Source organism: Dunckerocampus dactyliophorus, chromosome 13 (assembly GCF_027744805.1).
Source record: "Dunckerocampus dactyliophorus isolate RoL2022-P2 chromosome 13, RoL_Ddac_1.1, whole genome shotgun sequence".
In the NCBI taxonomy this organism is placed as follows: domain Eukaryota; kingdom Metazoa; phylum Chordata; class Actinopteri; order Syngnathiformes; family Syngnathidae; genus Dunckerocampus; species Dunckerocampus dactyliophorus.
Window position 1 is genome coordinate 4715457 of NC_072831.1, and position 18587 is coordinate 4734043.

The 18587-nt window shown below is 42.9% G+C and overlaps 1 protein-coding gene across 1 annotated transcript; it reads left to right on the forward strand.

Annotated features, from left to right (window-relative positions):
* The first annotated feature begins 1004 nt into the window (after positions 1-1004).
* On the forward strand, positions 1005-16679 carry LOC129192311 (ras-related protein ORAB-1-like). Its single transcript, XM_054796201.1, has 6 exons — positions 1005-1373; positions 12530-12602; positions 12942-13037; positions 13232-13327; positions 14786-14917; positions 15618-16679. The coding sequence occupies exons 1-6, from the start codon at positions 1360-1362 to the stop codon at positions 15816-15818; spliced, it is 612 nt and encodes a 203-aa protein (XP_054652176.1). The 5' UTR covers positions 1005-1359; the 3' UTR covers positions 15819-16679.
* Positions 16680-18587: the final 1908 nt, after the last annotated feature.

Consider the following 18587-nt stretch of genomic DNA (forward strand, 5'->3'; position numbering starts at 1 on the left):
AAAGTACAATACAAAAATAAATTACGATATATTGCTATTTACTAATATAATTTCTACTATGTCACATTCTTCTGCACTCTGTGTGTATGCTAGCGGCCCCGCCTCCACCCACCGAGACAAAGAGACTGAATGACTGACAAAAGGGCTCACCCCGTCCATGCCGTTGTTCCTTGGAGGCGAGAGACAGACACGTATGCACATATCGATATGCAATATATTGAGGCCGGCAAAATGATCAAATTCACTTTCATTTATTTTGTACTTAATTGATTAATTTATTATCGTCCCAAGCCTAGTGCCCGTGAGACATTTTTTTTCTGAATGAGAACTCTTGTCACGATTTAATCTTGCGAGGTCTTATGATCATCCTACTGTATATCACTTATTGTGTTCGTGTATTATTGTGTGACTGCAAAATGTTTTTTTTTAATTTATTATTTGTTTTTCAAATATTTCAGACATCTCATTTGGCTTTCTGTGAGGGCCAAACTACAACCACAACATTTATTATAACCACATATAATATAATGGTAGATGCGATTTAATATGAAGAAAATGGCTAACATGCTAACAGCTAGGGTGCTAGCACCTAGCAAGATAGAAGTAACTGACAAAAAGTGCTAAGGCAGCTCTTTTATGCCATGTTGGTATATAGAAAATACATATTTTAAATTACAAATAATAATAGTGTATTTTAAAATATCTAATACTATATCTCATTAATAATGAATTAAATGTATTTCATGTTATGCAGAGGGCCAATAAAAATGCAAAGTGCAGTCCCAAAATGGCCCCGGGTCTCACTTTGGACACTCCTAAAATATAGTGTTCATAAAGTGTCACGAAAAAAAGCAGGCATTGACAATCTCAAGTCAATCTAGGAAATGAAAACGGTTGGGAATCTTTTCTTATTGCTTCAAAAAATACTCGCTTTTGACAATTACGAAGACGTCACGTGCCGTACAAGGTGGGCAATGGGCATGCGCAGAAGCCATCCTCTTTGCCACGTTTCACTAATTACGTCATAGGTTTCAGTCTGACAGGTTGCCGTTGCACTAATGACTCACCCGCAGGTAGGGAGGGATCACTTTGTAGTTGACGCATAACCCCTCGTTTAATGTCATCTTTTGTGAGTCGCGTGTAAAGGAGCAACCAAGCTGCGAGTTGTGTGTTATTCCCGCTGTTTAACTTGCTGAGTTGGCTCCTCTTCCTGGTCAGCCATTTTGATTTATTTCTGAGCGACAAGCAGCCGGCCCGTGTGTATGCTAGCCACCGCTCCCATTTCCACACAGCGAACCATATCTGCCGAACTAAAGGAGCCCCTTACGAGACCGGAACACACTTCACAACAAGTCCACAATGAATCCCGAATAGTAAGTACCATCTGCAAGAAGGCCGCGTCAAGTCTTAGGGTTTGTGTGTGCTAGTAGGTAAGTTAGCATTGACTGTCAAGTTGAGCTAGGCTATAGGCTAGGCTAGCTAACGTCAGCTGACAGCTTGTGTCCACCTGATCCTGCCATGGACGTCTTACATGAACACAGGCTTTTTTTATTGTGTAAATTGCTTAATACGGGATGGGTTATTTAAAACAAGCTATAACACATGTGAAATGGGATGTTGGGGGCTGGCCGCAATCCAAACTTGGATTGGGGAGGAAGAGGGATACATTTTGACAGCCTTTGACACACAAAGACTGTCATTGAGGGTTATAGTTTTTGTTTCAAACATGCTTTACATTAAGAAACATCACGTGGTTATGTCAACATGTCCGAAAAGAAGTAGTAAGAAGCCGATCTTTTTAAATCCATATCTCGGCAATAACTAGTAGTTTATTCACTTCCTGTGTTTAAATGTTGCAATTTTTTAATCGGAAGTTTAATAATTGGTAGATGGTTTATACAAAAAATGAAATTAAATGGTAATACGGCATAAATAAATACAATTAATTTAGAAAATACAAAATAGAAATTACATTTATGCATAGAAATACTAAAATAATTGCATAAATAGAAATATAAAATACATAAAGAGATTATAAAACTGATAAATATTACTGGTACATACATACAAAATATTGTTTAATGTATAAGTAATGCAGTATCAATAAATTAGAATATCATGCAAAAGCTATTTGATTTCAGGTTTAATTGCGACTAGTGGTTATCATGTTGGCCACACAGTCAGGAGATATGGAAGACCTCTGTTCGAATCTCCACGTGGGCATCTCTGTGTGGAGTTTGCATGTTCTCCCTGTGTGTGCGTGGATTTCTTAAGCGGTAAAGAAAAATGATATATGGATAGGAGACTGAAGACTTTTTGCATTTTATTTGCTGATTAGAGAGTGAATCACAATTTACAATAGTCAGCAATTTTTTTTACATTATGAGATGCTGAATTTGGGGGTCTTGTTGCTGGAAACTGCGATCATCAAAGTGATTACGAAATACATTCTGGGACTATTTCGCTGTGTGTAGTGAATCGGAAGATTTTTGTTTTTAAGAGTTTCTCTTTTTGAATGGCGCTATTGGCATAAGTTCTTGTGGATATTCAAATTCATTAGGATGATGATATCAACATCCTGTTTGGGAGGAAGCCAGTGTCTGCAGCGTACTGATGACAGCTAAGGCCCTACAACATCCTAGTATGATTGCATTGTTTAGTCAGACATTGGCCTACAGTAACAGTGACTTAAAAACTGGAATAGTGAATCCCCAAATGCTTATTTGACATGCAAATAGTCAGCTCTTAGCTTAAGCAAGGGGAGCCGGTGACAAACAACTGCCTTGTGACATTTTAATACGGAGTATAATGTCACTGAGGTGTTGGAGTTGTCTAACAGTCTCTGCTCTTGTCAGTGGGATTGAGTCATTTCTGAAAAGACATTCTTCTTTTGTGTATATCAATTATTTACCATCTACTGCAAGGACATGGTGATTGAGGTCATGGTTTAGTTTACTTCCAACATGCTGAACAGTGTCTCCCAGAGGACTGTAATCTATTTGTGGTGGTGGTGGTGGATTTGGGGGGGAGGGGGGGGGGGTATATAACGTAAGGATCTCATTGTCTAATTTCCATAGGTCTATGCTGCGTTTGCATAGTCAATGCAGCTTTGAGATGCACCCGCTGCTTGTTGAGAGGAGCGACGTGTGCTCATGTCACTATGTTAGAAAGCATACCGTTTTGACGTATTTGCCTTTGTTCCACTGATAATGTTTTCTGTGAATTATTAATAAATACACCAAATAGAAGACATAATGCCATGTTCTTTAACATGAACTCACACATCTATACCTTTGCCACGCTTAAGCAGTTCAATCCCAGGAGACGGCTCACTCTTTTGAGAGCTTCTCCCTTTTTGTCTACAAAAGTCTCTTCACTTGATTTGTTGCGAGTTGCTTTTTTTTTTTTTAAAAAAGCTGATCTCGAGGTGTCTGATGACTTGCTAAGTTGGCAGGTGTGTTACAAGTAGGGAGGTTCTGATCCGGATTTTTTGGCTTCCGATTCGATTTTTTTTTTTTTTTTAACTATGCTTTAGTTGAATGGAATGTGGTTATGAAACTTCAAAATGTATTTTTATTAACAACATCACTAACAATAGTGTTTGGCTCAAACCTCTGTGTGTCAGGTCCTAATAAAGAACCAAATAGAAATAAAATAAACCTTTTTGAATCCTTTATGTCATACTACATTGCACCTCTGAAAGTCGTAACAAAACTCAACTTAAATTCCACATTAAAAAAGTCAATCCAGTGGACAGTAAGGCTCAGCGGTGACATTTTCCACAGCAGAAAGCGGTTGATCGTCTAATGCGATGTATTTGTACTAGAGCTGCAACGATCGACGGATTATTAATCGATTGTCCGATAAATTGACAACTATTTTGTAAATCGATGAATCGATTCATTTAAAAATGCACTGTAAATATACTGATTTCAGCCTCTCAAATGTCTTTTTTTATATTTCCTTAGTCATCCATGAAAGCAGACCTAGAATCTTTGCGTTTCAGGCAAAACAGGATGTCACATCAGCTTTGACTTTGGAAAAGAGCAATCAACATTTTTGCCTCTTTCTGATAGCTTGCAAAGCAAACCCCCGCGAGCACGCATAACAATATTCCCACGCAAAGTATGGGATTTATCCACTTGTACTTGTGCATAGGAAAATGCTTACATTTATGCACAACTCTTACCATGCGTACACACAAATCCAAGATGTAGAACAGTGAAACAGTGAAATGGCTATGGCTTTGCCTGTCCAGCACAGACCATATCATCTTACTACGTGCTTCACAACTTGACCATCAAACAATGCACCGCCCCCCAGAGCAGACGGGCCGACGCCAAACACAAAGCCTGCCCCTAAAGTTTAGTTATTTTTATTTATTTATTGGGGATGCACATGTAGCAGTGTGTGCCATTGACTTGTTGATTTGCAGTAGAGTGTTTGTGTTGTCAGTTGATTTTTTTAAATTTTTTTAAAACTTCTCTACTACTCTAATTTCAGCATCTGAGAAATTCCTCTTCCTCGCCGTCTTTACTATGACTTTGGGGAGGGGAAAAGTCTTTTCATGGATTCTTAAAGGGAGTACTGCTAAGAGGCATAAATAAAAAATGTGCTTTTTTTCATCCGATTCATCGATTAATCGGAAAAATAATCGGCCGATCAATCGATTATTAAAATAATCATTAGTTGCAGCCCTAATTTATACATATTATTTTTTTGGACTGTCACCATTTTGAGGGTAGCTTGCCTAGTCTTTGAAATACCTCCGCCAATGTTTGTTGTTGTAGCTTCGCTGCCTTCTTTGGTGGTTTCTTTTTCTTTTTCAGCAACTAATCAAATTGGGTTTGATTCTCCCTTGGGCATTTCTGTGTGGAGTTTGCATGTTCTACCCGTGCGTGTGTGGGTTTTCTCCGGGTACTCCGGTTTCTTCCCACATTCAAAAACATGCATGTTAGGTTAATTGGCGATAAGTATGTCCATAGGTATGACTGTGAGTGTGAATGGTTGTTTGTCTATATGTGCCCTGCGATTGGCTGGCGACCAGTCCGGGGTGTACCCCGCCTCTCGCCCGAAGTCAGCTGGGATAGGCTCCAGCATGCCCCCGCGACCCTCATGAGGAGAAGTGCTATAGAAAATGGCTGGATAGATAATCAAATTGGTAGTACGAAGTAGGGGTGTCACAGGATCTCGCGTCGAGATTAAAGCGTGACAAGATTTCTGGCTCAGAACAAAAGCTGTCTCGTGGGCACTTGACCTGAGATGATAAATGAAAAAGGAACTGGATATATTGCCATTTGTTTACATGTCTGTTTTCTGCATCTCTGGCCTCCAAACAGGCAGGAAGAGACTTCACTCTGTGCATTGGTTTCAGCACCTTGGTGCGTTTGTTCCTTAGAACGGCATGAAGGGAGTGAGCCCTTTCAGGGTTTCCGCTACATGTAATTGATCGTGGCTCACCGCCACACCACAACAATTAGGTTGTTTTTTTTAACTTCAAAACAATGTTAAGTAATATGTTTTATGAATGGATATATATGCTATATACCGGTAGTATAGATTTTGGGGGTGGGGGTGTTTGAAGCCTCATGAAGCTATGCGGCTTTCCTTCAAATTGTGCCGAAACAGATTCAGAGCTTAGGTGCTTTAGTGAACAGCAACATTAGCGACCTTGGGTGGAAGAGTGAAGTCACAGCAATCTATGTCACTAAACGGAGTAAAACACAGGTTGCCATTACAAACGCACTAAACAAACTCGCCAATGCGCTCATTACAAGCCAACGTTGTTCAATAGCTTTGTGGTTATTATATACATAAGTTAGCGGCAAAATAACCCGTCAACGCAATGATAACCACCAATCCGTTTCAAACCGTCAATTTGCACTGTGACGTATGACACTTCCAACGTAATCGGTCATGAGATGTTTGCAGAACGATACAAGCTCCGAAGGAATATTTCGAAGCAGTGTGATTCAAGACGTTTGACACAAGCCTCGATGCTTCGGGTTCATTTTACCGTCTCTATTATAGTGTATAGACACATATATAGATTATTATGTTTGCACATATTGAACACAATTACTTTTGAAAACAATTTAAACTATCACACAAATGTTTCACTACGCTTTATTTTGATAAACATGTTTCAGAAACACCTGTCTGCCCTGTTGGCACTTGTGCGTGTGTGACCAGATAAACGTTTGTGACCTGCCTTGTGTTGACGAGGAACACCCTTTGTTTCTTATCATGAGAGTGGAAAGTAGTCTTAAAAAACACACAGCCAATTAACGACAGCTTGTCACAGGCTAAGACAATCTATGCCAGCATTTGATCGCTCACCTTTCAATCTCGTTCCATTTTCTGGTGTCTTTCTTTACACATTTTGCCTGCCTCTCACTGCCTCTCGGGCAGCAGCTAGCTGTCTTGTTTTTGTCCCACGGGCAAGCTACAAGTGGCTATAACGTTCATGGGGTTCATTCTAACTTGCTTTTTCAAAGTGTCACTCAACAATCTTGCTCTTTTGTTATCATTTGAATACTTATGGCTTGTCGTCAAAACACTAGTTGCATCTCTAGGTTGTTGAACATAAACACGTAGCATATCCAGCTTTAAGATAGCGACGCTATCACAAGGCTCTCCAACAGATAGCTCGTATGCTAGCAGTAGCTCGCCAGCTGATGTTGAGTTGGTCATCAAAAAATATTTGCTTTACCTCTTAGTATTTTTATAAGTGTCATATTCAGTCATGATACCTGTATTTAATGTCACATGAGCACGCTGAGTGGAGATGTGCTTTGTAAATAATTCACATACACCACTATTTGCTCACCTGTCCTTTAGTTTTGTCAAAGTAGCTTTAATACTGCTGCAAGTTGGATACACCTGTGCTATCTTAGATCTGGAGTCTGAATTTATGCAGTTTTATACTTGAGAGATTTCGGTTACAAACATATTGAAATAATTTTGTTAATTGTGTTATTTTGTACAAAAAATATATTATTGAACAATTAATTTCCCATGTGTACTCAAACAAATTCATTCATCAAATTCAGGTTTGTGTGAAATAGTACGAAATGTTGTACTTTTGTACTACTAGTCACATAGTATACTATTTGGCTAAGTCAGGCAGCAAAAGGAGGCTCAATTTGTTTTAGACTCTCACTTTAGGTGCTCTCAACAACTTTGCCATTAAATTAATTGCAATGTTCACGGGTCATGTTCTGCTGGTTATTGAAAGTTACATAAGTTAATAAATAAATCATTCCATTCCATTCCATTCCATTCCATTTTCCTCCGCTTATCCGGGTCCGGGTCGCGGGGGCAGCAGTCTCAGTAGGGAAGCCCAGACTTCCCGGTCCCCGACCACCTCCTCCAGCTCCACCGGGAGGACACCAAGGCGTTCCCAGGCCAGCTGTGAGACATAATCCCTCCAGCGTGTCCTAGGTCTTCCCCGGGGCCTTCTCCCGGCTGGGCATGCCCGAAACACCTCACCAGGGAGGCGTCCGGGAGGCATCCGGACTAGATGCCCGAGCCACCTCAGCTGGCTCCTCTCGATGTGAAGGAGCAGCGGCTCTACTCTGAGCTCCTCCCGGATAACCGAGCTCCTCACCCTGTCTCTTAGGGTGAGTCCCGCTACCCTACGAAGAAAACTCATTTCAGCCGCTTGTATCAGCGATCTCGTTCTTTCGGTCATGACCCAAAGCTCATGACCATAGGTGAGGGTGGGAACATAGATCGAACTGTAAATTGAGAGCTTTGCCTTCCGGCTCAGCTCTCTTCACCACGACGGTCCGGTACAGCGACCGCATTACTGCAGACGCTGCGTCGATCCGCCTATTGACCTCACGCTCCAACCTTCCCTCACTCGTGAACAAGACCCCGAGATACTTGAACTCCTCCACCTGGGGCAGGACCTCATTCCCAACCCGGAGGGAGCAATCCACCCTTTTCCGACTGAGAACCATGGCCTCGGATTTGGAGGTGCTGAGTCTCATCCCAGAAGCTTCACACTCAGATGCAAACCGTCCCAGTAAACGCTGCAGGTCACAGCCCGATGAGGCCATCAGGACCACATCGTCTGCAAATAGCAGAGATGAGATCCTAGTGCCCCCGAACTGGACTCCCTCGACACCTTGGCTGCGCCTAGAAATTCTGTCCATGAAAATTATGAACAGAATCGGTGAGGGCAGCCTTGGCGGAGGCCAACATTCACCGGAAACAGGCTTGACTTACTACTGGCAATGCGAACCAGGCTCCTGCTCCGGTTGTACAAGGACTGAGTGGCACGTAGTAGCGCGCCACCAATCCCATACTCCCGGAGCACCCCCCAGAGGACACCGCGAGGGACACGGTCAAATGCCTTTTCCAGGTCCACAAAGCACATGTAGACCGGTTGGGCAAACTCCCAAGTACCCTCCAGGACCCTTGCAAGGGTGTAGAGCTGGTCCAGTGTTCCGCGACCAGGACGAAAACCACATTGCACCTCCTGTAGCCGAGGTTCGATTAACGGTCGTACCCTTCTCTCCAGCACCCTGGAATAGACTTTCCCAGGGAGGCTGAGGAGTGTGATCCCCCTATAGTTGGAACACACCCTCCGGTCACCCTTCTTGAAAAGGGGGACCACCACCCCAGTCTGCCAATCCAGAGGTACTGTTCCCGACTTCCACGCAATGTTGAAGAGACGTGTCAGCCAAGACAGTCCCGCAACATCCAAAGCCTTGAGGAATTCAGGGCGAAACTCGTCCACCCCCGGAGCTTTGCCACTGGGGAGCATTTTGACTACCCCAGATACCTCAGCCACGGTGATGGAACTGTCCGCGTTCGTATCCTCAGTCTCTGCTTCCTCTATGGAAGGTATGTCAGTGGGATTGAGAAGGGCCTCAAAGTATTCCTTCCACCGCCCAACTATATCCTCAGTCGAGGTCAGCAGGCTCCCGTCCCCACTGTAAACAGTGTGGACCGGGCACTGCTTCCCCTTTCTGAGGCGCCGGACGGTTTGCCAGAACCTCTTCGAGGCCGACCGAAAGTCGTGTTCCATGGCCTCACCGAACTCCTCCCACACCCGAGTTTTTGCCTCGACCACCGCCGACGCCGTGTGCCGCTTGGCCCGCCGGTACCCGTCAGCTGCTTCAGGAGTCCCACAAGCCATCCATGCTCGATAGGACTCCTTCTTCAGCTTGACGGCAGCCCTGACCTCTGGTGTCCACCATCGGGTTCGGGGCTTGCCGCCACGACTGGCACCGACCACCTTGCGGCCGCAGCTCTGATCGGCTGCCTCAGCAATGGAGGCACGGAATAGAGCCCATTCGGACTCAATATCCTCGTCCTCCCAGGGGATGCAGGAGAAGCTCTGCCGGAGGTGAGAGCTGAAGACTCGACGAACAGGAGACTCTGCCAAACGTTCCCAGCACACCCTCACTACACGTTTGGGTCTCCCGGGTCTGTCCGGCATCCTCCCCCGCCATCTAATCCAACTTATCACCAGGTGGTGATCAGTTGACAGCTCAGCCCCTCTCTTTACCCGTGTGTCCAAAACATGCGGACGCAGGTCTGATGATACGACTACAAAGTCGATCATAGACCTGCGGCCTAGGGTGTCCTGGTGCCATGTGCACTTATGGACATCCTTATGCTGGAACATGGTGTTTGTGATGGACAAACTGTGGTTCGCACAGAAGTCCAACAACATCACACCGCACGGGTTCAGATCGGGGAGGCCGTTCCTCCCAATCACGCCCCTCCAGGTCACACTGTCATTGCCCACATGGGCGTTGAAGTCTCCCAGCAAAACGACGGAGTCACCAGTTGGGGTGCTCTCCAGCACCCCTCTGATGGACTCCAGGAAGGCTGGGTACTCTGAACTGCCGTTTGGCGCGTACGCACAAACGACAGTCAGGACCCTTTCCCCAACCCGAAGGCGTAGGGAAATGACCCTCTCGTTTACCGGGAATGACTCCAACACAGAGGCACCGAGCCGGGGGGCTATTAATAAGCCCACACCAGCTCGCCGCCTCTCTCCTGCAGCAACTCCAGAGTAGAACAAGGTCCAGCCCCTCTAGAGGAGTTTGGATCCAGAACCCAAACTGTGGGTCGAGGTGAGTCCGACTATATCTAGTCGGAATGTCTCAACCTCTCTCACAAGTTCGGGCTCCTTCCCCGCCAGAGAAGTGACGTTCCATGTCCCAAGAACCAGATTTGGCCGCCGAAGACCAGGTCGCCTAGGTGCCCGCCCTCGACCGCCACCCAAAACGCAATGCACCGGACCCTTATGCTTGCCCCCGCAGGTGGTGGGTCTACGGGGGGGAGATCCCGTGTGGCTTCTTCGGGCTGAGCCCGGCCGGGTCCCACGGGTGAAAGCCCGACCACCAGACGCTCGCCTGCGAGCCCCTCCCCCAGGCCTGGCTCCAGGGTGAGGCCCCGGTATCCCACTTCCGGGCGAGGTGCGGTCTCTCCTCGTGTGTTTATTCATAGGGGTCTTCTGAATCACTCTTGGTCTGGCCCGTCACCCAGGACCTGTTTGCCTTGGGAGACCCTACCAGGGGCATATAGCCCCAGACAACATAGCTCCTAGGATCACTCGGGCACACAAACCCCTCCACCACGGTAAGGTGGTGATTCACAGAGGGGAATAAATGAATCATAAAAATTTTAATTTGTCATAATAAAAAAAAAATGCAAACAGAACAGTGGTGGCAGCCCACCAACACAGCTTCACAGAAATCCTAGGGGACACCCTGTAGCATACACACAGAGTGCAGAAGAGTGTAACGTAGTAGAAATGAAATTGCAAGATTGTCATATATTGTCATTTAAAAAATGTTTTTATTGTACTTGTCTTAAAAGTAATAATAATGTTGTCTCGTCATGTTCTTGTAGACCCAGTCTCTTATATCATCTCATCTCATGAACTGAGTGTCTCGTGACACCCCTAGCATTACATGAGCCCTGCTGTGGGGTTATTGTTGTGTTCCAGTGAATAGCATCCCCACACCGTGGTGGACATGTCTGCATGATGTTGCGTTTTCGTCTTGTTCTGGGTGGCGGGTGGCAGACAGCTTTGAGGCTCATTACTGCCACCTACCATGAAGGAGTGTGGCCCGGAGTTACTAACTTCATACGGCAGTGGTCACGCTGAAAACAGGGTGAAAACCGGATCTCCTGGCTAAATCTGATTTTATCCGATCTTCAAAAAAGAGCCGTATCGGCAGCCGTTCCACATCCCTGTTAACAAGCATAGTTACACAGACAGTCCCGTTATAAGGTGTTGATGAGCGAGGGCAAATGGGTAGCGCCCAATCTATTCATGACAAGCTACCACAAATAGATGAATGTATGGGAAACGCTGGCGAAGTAAGTGACATTGAAGTATGTCACACTTGTTTTACAAGTTACAAGTTTTGCACTTGCACAATTGAACAAGACGCATAGCTTGTGGAACCCCACCTATTCTCCATGTCTCAGCAATGACTGATAGTGTCTTCACTTCCTGTATTTAACATATACCAGGTCAGCATGTTTTTCCAGTGGGGAAAGAAAAGAATCCAAATGTAATAGTAAAGTTAATAGCTTGTAGACTGCCTTTTCAGGAGTGGAATAAATAAATAAATGATTCAAAGTGGAGAGAAACATTGTGTGGTACTAAATAAGGGCAGGATATGTGTTAAGCAGTACCTGAATTAAATAATAAAATAAAATAATATAAAACATATTATAGATAAAAGTAATCAACTATATTATAGATCAAACTAAGAGGAACCTTGTAATGGTGATATAAAAAAATATAATAGATGATGTCTAATGGGACGTATGAATATTATTTGACTTTGTGGAGTGCAGAAGCTGCCCCTCCAACTCCAACAGTGTCTCAGTCATGAGAAGGTCACATGCCACAAGACAAGCGTCCAATTCCGCCACAATCAACTTACGCTTTGCTTTTCTGCAGCTTGCCATTCATGCATTTTAATGGTTACAATAGAACAATCTTTGTTTTCTAGTATATGCTATTCATTTTGTCTTTTGATGATGTAGTATTTTACTTATTTAATTCATCTTTAATTATTATTTACCTCTTTTTACCCCTTTTACCCCTAGTTGCCCCTTTTAACACTTTTTATTCTTTACTTTTTCTGCACAAGCTGTATTCTGTCAGTTTTTTCCTAATCCAGTTTGATAATTTTGTATTGTATATTGTTTTTTTTTTAACACTATTTCCTCATACATAACCAGTAATAACCATGGAGAAGGGGGATGATCAAATAAGCTCTCCTTCTTTCTGCTCCTTTTCGGACATGTCCAATATTTTTCCTGATGGGTGACAAATATATTGATGGCATGTTTGGCATTTTTTTTCTGTTGACACGAACGGCATAGTGAAAAGTATTTAGAAGGTAACTTGTATTCTCCGCCTGCTTCCAAGTAATTGTGGAGGTTTCCTATTTTGTCTAAGATAGAATATTATTCGTTGGGGTTAGGGATGACAACCATTTAAAGTGATTCTCTGAAACCAGTTCCTTGTATTCTGTCCCTACAGTGACTATTTATTCAAACTTCTCCTGATTGGTGACTCTGGTGTTGGAAAATCTTGCCTTCTTCTCCGGTTTGCAGTAAGTTTTTTCAAAAGATATGTCCAGACCTTTACTGTTATTCTTTTGTTTCTATTTTTTTTATTATTTAGATTCTTATTTCTATTATTCTGTTATTATTTACATGTTGTTATTTGTGGCGGCCGCTACACAAAAATGAATGTATGGGAAACACTGTATGTTGATCTTGTTGACAAACTCTAACACATTGTTGCATAGTTGCATGCTAGTGTGTCTTAAACGGATTGTGTCCTTGTGGCAACTTGTTGACTGTTCCTTGTCAGAAGTGATGGGACCATTTGGATGTTTAGTCAAGCACAAAGTGGCTCATTCTTTTTTTTTTTTTTTTTCTCTCCACAGGATGACACATACACAGAAAGCTACATCAGCACAATTGGTGTGGACTTCAAAATACGAACCATAGAACTAGACGGAAAGACCATTAAACTTCAGATTGTACGTAGCACACACTTTTCAAGTGCTTTTTAATTCAAATTCTGGGCTCAGTATTTAAATCGACGTCTATTATTTTAAAACGATTACTTTTTTGTCCAGTTGCATAGTTTTAAATGTATTTTGTTTTTGACTGTGTAGTAAGCAATCTCAAGTGTAACATCTCCGGTTGTTGTATCTTCTTTGACCTTTGACAGTGGGATACCGCAGGTCAAGAAAGGTTTCGCACCATTACGTCCAGCTACTACAGAGGTGCTCATGGTATCATTGTAGTGTATGATGTCACAGACCAGGTTAGTGTCACACCACACCCATTTCCTACTCGTATGTGCTTTAACCCTTGATTGTTCAGCTGTTATTGCTTTGCATAGTGTTTTAAATGCAGCGCGTATGGTACGAAACAAGTGTAAGATTGCAGAATGATGGATGCAGCCGTGCAGGTGTACCTAATGTTGTGGCCAGTCAGTGCAGGTTATCGTTACCACTGTCTGTGTACTGCCAACTGAAAATGAACAAAATTCTTATATTGTATGTAGCATGTCTGTTTTATGACTTCATGGAATAAGACAAAAATACATTTGAAGAGAAAAAGTGGTCATGCTACAATTGAGTTGCATAAGTGACTGACGAAAGACAAGCCTGCACAGCGCTGTCTTGTTAAATGCACCGCGTACTTTACCAAACAAGTTTACCAAGTAACTTTAGATACAAACAGAAATAGAGGCAAGCTGAGGAAAACCTAATAAAGTGGGCAACTCCCCGCTGTCATAACTCCCTTCCACATAATCGAATCCGCCCAGAATTTGTGTATACATTGACTCAGATGGCGCCCCCTACTGGATAAATATTATGCTAGAGACGCACCAATTTTTTTCAAACAAGCGATACTATACTAGCGATAAGTTCAGAGTTGAGTTTTAGCTTGTTGTGGGTTATGGCCCCAACAGTAGCCCGTGTCATTGTTATGATTATTATGTTATTATTCTACCTGTTATTATTTTAAACTTGCAATAGATGCCTTTTTTGGCAATCACGTCAGGCCCTCATCTCTCACGGAGTGGCCAATGTAGACTAGTAGATTCACATGAGAATTTTTCGTCTGCCTTGTAGTTGTACTGTAGTTCATTTTAGTCATTTTTATTCTTAAACATGCTTAATTTAGGCCAAGAATAAGTACAATTTGCTTCAATATGCATATTTTTTTACTAATAGGCCGTATTCAACCATGAAACAGAAATCCTTGATTAGTTTGTGAAATAGCGTGACAGAGTGAGGGTGCCATGTTCGAAACACGATGTAGCGAGGGACGACTGTACAGTCCCAACTTTGAAATTGGTACATTTCACAAATAGTGGTGCTGTGGTGCATGGACACACATGAGTATACAGTGGTGTGAAAAAGTGCTTGTCCCCTTCCTGTTTGTCACACTTAACTGTTTCAGATCATCAAACAAATGTAAATATTAGTCAATGACAACACAACTGAAGACGTGCAGTTTTTCAATTGAACTTTTTGACCTTAAAAAGGCGCTCCATGCAGGAAAACCCTCCAATGTGGCTGAATGACAACAATTATGCAAAAAAAACCCAAAAAACCTTTGTATGTAAAAGGTCAGGTTATCTGTGCTCCAACTACAAAAATAAGGAATCCTACTTTGTGGAAATTCACTTATCACAGTTTTGAAATGAGGGATTACTCCACTATGTCTTTTATTTGGCGCAGACTTGACAGTCCTGTGTTTGCCGTCATAGGAGTCCTTCAACAACGTCAAACAGTGGCTGCAGGAGATTGACCGTTATGCCAGCGAAAATGTTAACAAGCTGTTGGTCGGCAACAAGTGTGACCTGACGACAAAGAAGGTGGTGGATTACACAACAGCGAAGGTAAGGACCCTGGAACTTGATATCTCCCATTAAGCAGAAGGCAGAGGCAGATGATACCAGTTAATTATTATAGATCGGGATCATCACATTTTAAAATATACTCTGTGTCATGGTAAAAAGTGTACAGAACATTATAAAATGACAAATGATATATTAAGATGGAGCAATGTATGAAAATGAACACATGCAGTATATGTATGGCATGCTTGGTTGCTAGTGTGCACAAGCACCAGACTTGATCCACAACAACAGGCTTTTATTGCAGGTTGAAATGATTTACCTACAAGGTAAACGGTCTTACATGGCTCATTTGATCCACTATATTGGGTAATAGGAGTGTAAAGCTAACTATATGGGTTTTATTTCAGGTCTACAGGGCTTTGATCATGTTGAAAAGCATATTTAGAAGACGTTAAACAGGTTTTTTATGCCGTAACTTGGAAAATATTCCATTTCTAAAGAAGAAATCCTCCTTTGCGGAAATTTGCTTATCGCGGTCGTTGATGGAACCCATTAACTGCAATAAACAAGGGATTACTGTAATATAAGAACACATGTAGAGAAAGCAACTACATTGGTACCGTATGTTGCTAAAACAGTTGAGCTGCATTCTTCATTTGCCATAACTCTACTGTAAGTTAGTGACTGAGAAAACAGACCCCACCCCGTCACGTTCATGCTGAATCTCTGTGGTGTTCAGGAGTTTGCGGACTCTCTGGGTATTCCATTCTTGGAAACCAGCGCCAAGAACGCCACCAATGTGGAGCAGGCCTTCATGACCATGGCTGCAGAAATTAAGAAGAGGATGGGCCCCGGGGCTGCCGCCGGCGGAGGCGAGAAGCCCAACGTGAAGCTAACCCCTGGCACAACCGTCAAGCCTTCGCCGGGAGGCTGCTGCTGAGGGCAAACGTACTCCTGCTGTCCTGCCCCCTGCTGGACAGGCCTGTACCTGCCATCTTCCTGAAAACTCTACCACAATCAGACAGGGTAGGGATGACATGAATCACACGTGTACGTGAGAACAAGATGACGTATTTGTACAACAATGTAGCACACTACCAAAATAAAGCTTCCTTGTCGTCATCCTGTCCTGCTATTGATAACACGTACAACAAAACAGTCATCATTTCACCTGACATGGTCCTGTCAATCACCTTCATCTCAATCTTTGCTTTTATTCGCCTTCTCATGAGACTCATGATGTGTTTCACTGCATTCCTTTTTGGCTTTTGGTAACGGAATCTGTTTCATGAAGGCTTTTTTTGTCTGTATAGCCCTTTTTTTTCTTTTTTTTTTTTCTTTTTTCTTTTTGTTTACATCTGCATGCTCTGGTCTGTCCCCAGCTTATTTCTCATTTGATTCGACAACCTCAGCACAGCAGTGTCGCACCTCAAGTGTAGTGCTGTATGTACATACTATACGTGTGTGAATACAGTGGAAGCCGTTTATGTCGACACTCCTCGGACTGGCAGGCTCATGTCGACATAACCGAAACCGAACTAGCCATTGCTTGCACACTTACTTGTGACTTTGTCCACAGACGTAAGGAGAGTGGCTGATGGTAAAGGATTTTCATTTGTTGACGTGTTTTTCCTCCATTTGTGCATATTTTTATTTAGTTTCTTTCTTTCCATATATTATGTTTATCTAACAGAGCTTCAGCGGTAATTTGGTTGTATGTCTTGACTACAATGCCAATAAAATTTTTCGACATGCGTAAAATATCTTTTTTGTCGTCCACTCTGGGGGAAAAAAAACAAAAGTAAATGTGTGCATTTTGTTTGTTGCTGTAGTGGAATCCAGACCAAATCCCCTGTTTTTAATTTGACGCTTACTAGCACGGAACAGGAAGTGACACTGTACATGTTGTAATGCTGTGTAAGTAGACCGTAGTTATGTTGCTGTTGTGGTTTCACGCTGCTTAGCGATACTGATGAAGTTTTAAGAATAATGCACCACATGTCGACATAAACAGACTATTTTTCATACAGAGACTTAATTGGACTCACGGGGGGGACCAGGACTTGACGAATTGGTCCACATAGACTGGTTGTCGACATGAACAGGTTCCACTGTACATACCTATGTTGAAAACATCATGCTCAACTCATTGTAGAAGGAAATTTGTGTGTGTGTGTCTTCCAAAACTTGGGTTTCCCACCAAAGTACAGGCGTCCCTTGCTATATTGTGGTTTTTCATAAATTAATTCATAAATGATCGCTGTTTGGTGGTAGACTATGATCTATTATTAGTCAAAAGACGTGGTAATACAAGTGATATTTAATCTTCTGGCCACTAGGTGGCAGTAATGACAAGACATCGATGAAACATGACCATACATTACATTAACACTGCATAAAGTCAGCCATGGCATTTCCGACATGATAGGGTGAAAAGGGGTTCTCCCATTCCGTGTAGTGGTAGGTTTTGGGCTTATTTGGTTTTGAAGTATTTGAGGCTAACTGGTTAGTTCGCTCGTTTGTTAGCTCGTTAACTCGCTAGCTTGCCACCTCGCGGCCGTCTCGAGACACCCTGTAGCGTGAGTTGAGCAATGTGTAGGTGGGTGGCTATGGGTGTTATTTAATGTCTATGGGGCACTAATTTTTAAAAAGCGTATTAGAAAGTTATAAACAGGTTTTCTATGCTCTTACTACATGAAAATATTAAATTTATTAACACCGAATCTTATATCTTAACCAATTAACCGCTATAAACAAGGGACGACTGTACCGTCCAGTAGAGATGTCAGTCATGAACGAGTCGTTCAAAACGCTTGCCTCACGGGTACTCGTATTCCTTAACTCGTTCACTTACTCACCCCTGCTACAGTGAGCTAAACGGGGGGGGAAGACAAACTTGTCATTCATTAGCTGTGCAACTGTTACACTTACTGCATTTGTTAGCCCCGTGGCAAAACGAACGATTCGCTGCCTCACGGGTGCAACTTGTTGTGACGAGTGAATCGAGTACCCATCAGTCAGTAACCGACAAGAACTGCAGTCCTTAAAAGGAATGGGGTTTCCCATCATTACTGTTCGGCAGTTTGTGGTCGAGAGGAGAGCTTGAATGGTGAAAGCTTGAGGAAGACACACACATTTAATCCCCGCCAGTGTGTGAGCTGTAGATATTTTTTGTTTTGTTTAATATACACACTAAATGTAAACTCTTACGGCAGTTGTGTAGTGCTGACACATTGACTAAACATGTACTACTTCAACTGAAATACAAATACTGTACTACCAGACTGTATACAAATGAAAATATACTTCTGTGATTCTTGCTGAGATGTGGTAAATAAAAAAAAACTTTTAAAGTATTTATTCTACAATGGGGAAATTTGCCGGTTACATGGGGTCTGTTGTTGCAATCTCAGTGCACAATTGCAAAGAAATAAAATGTTCTCTTCTTTTCATAATAAAGGCAACTGACTTGATTTTGAAAGGAGTGTGGCGTAACCATGTTTTTGCGACTTTATGTAGTCTTGTTCACGCAGCGCCTTTACCGTCCCGTCAAATTTGTGAGCAGCGCATGTTTTTTACGTTAGTGTGGCATGCCTGTGCGCCCCACACCTGGTTAGGTGATTACTCTGGTCACTCGGCATCAGTAATGTAATGAGACACGACGTAGACGCCGCATCGAGAGCTGAGCCTGAAGTTAACGTCGCCGCCA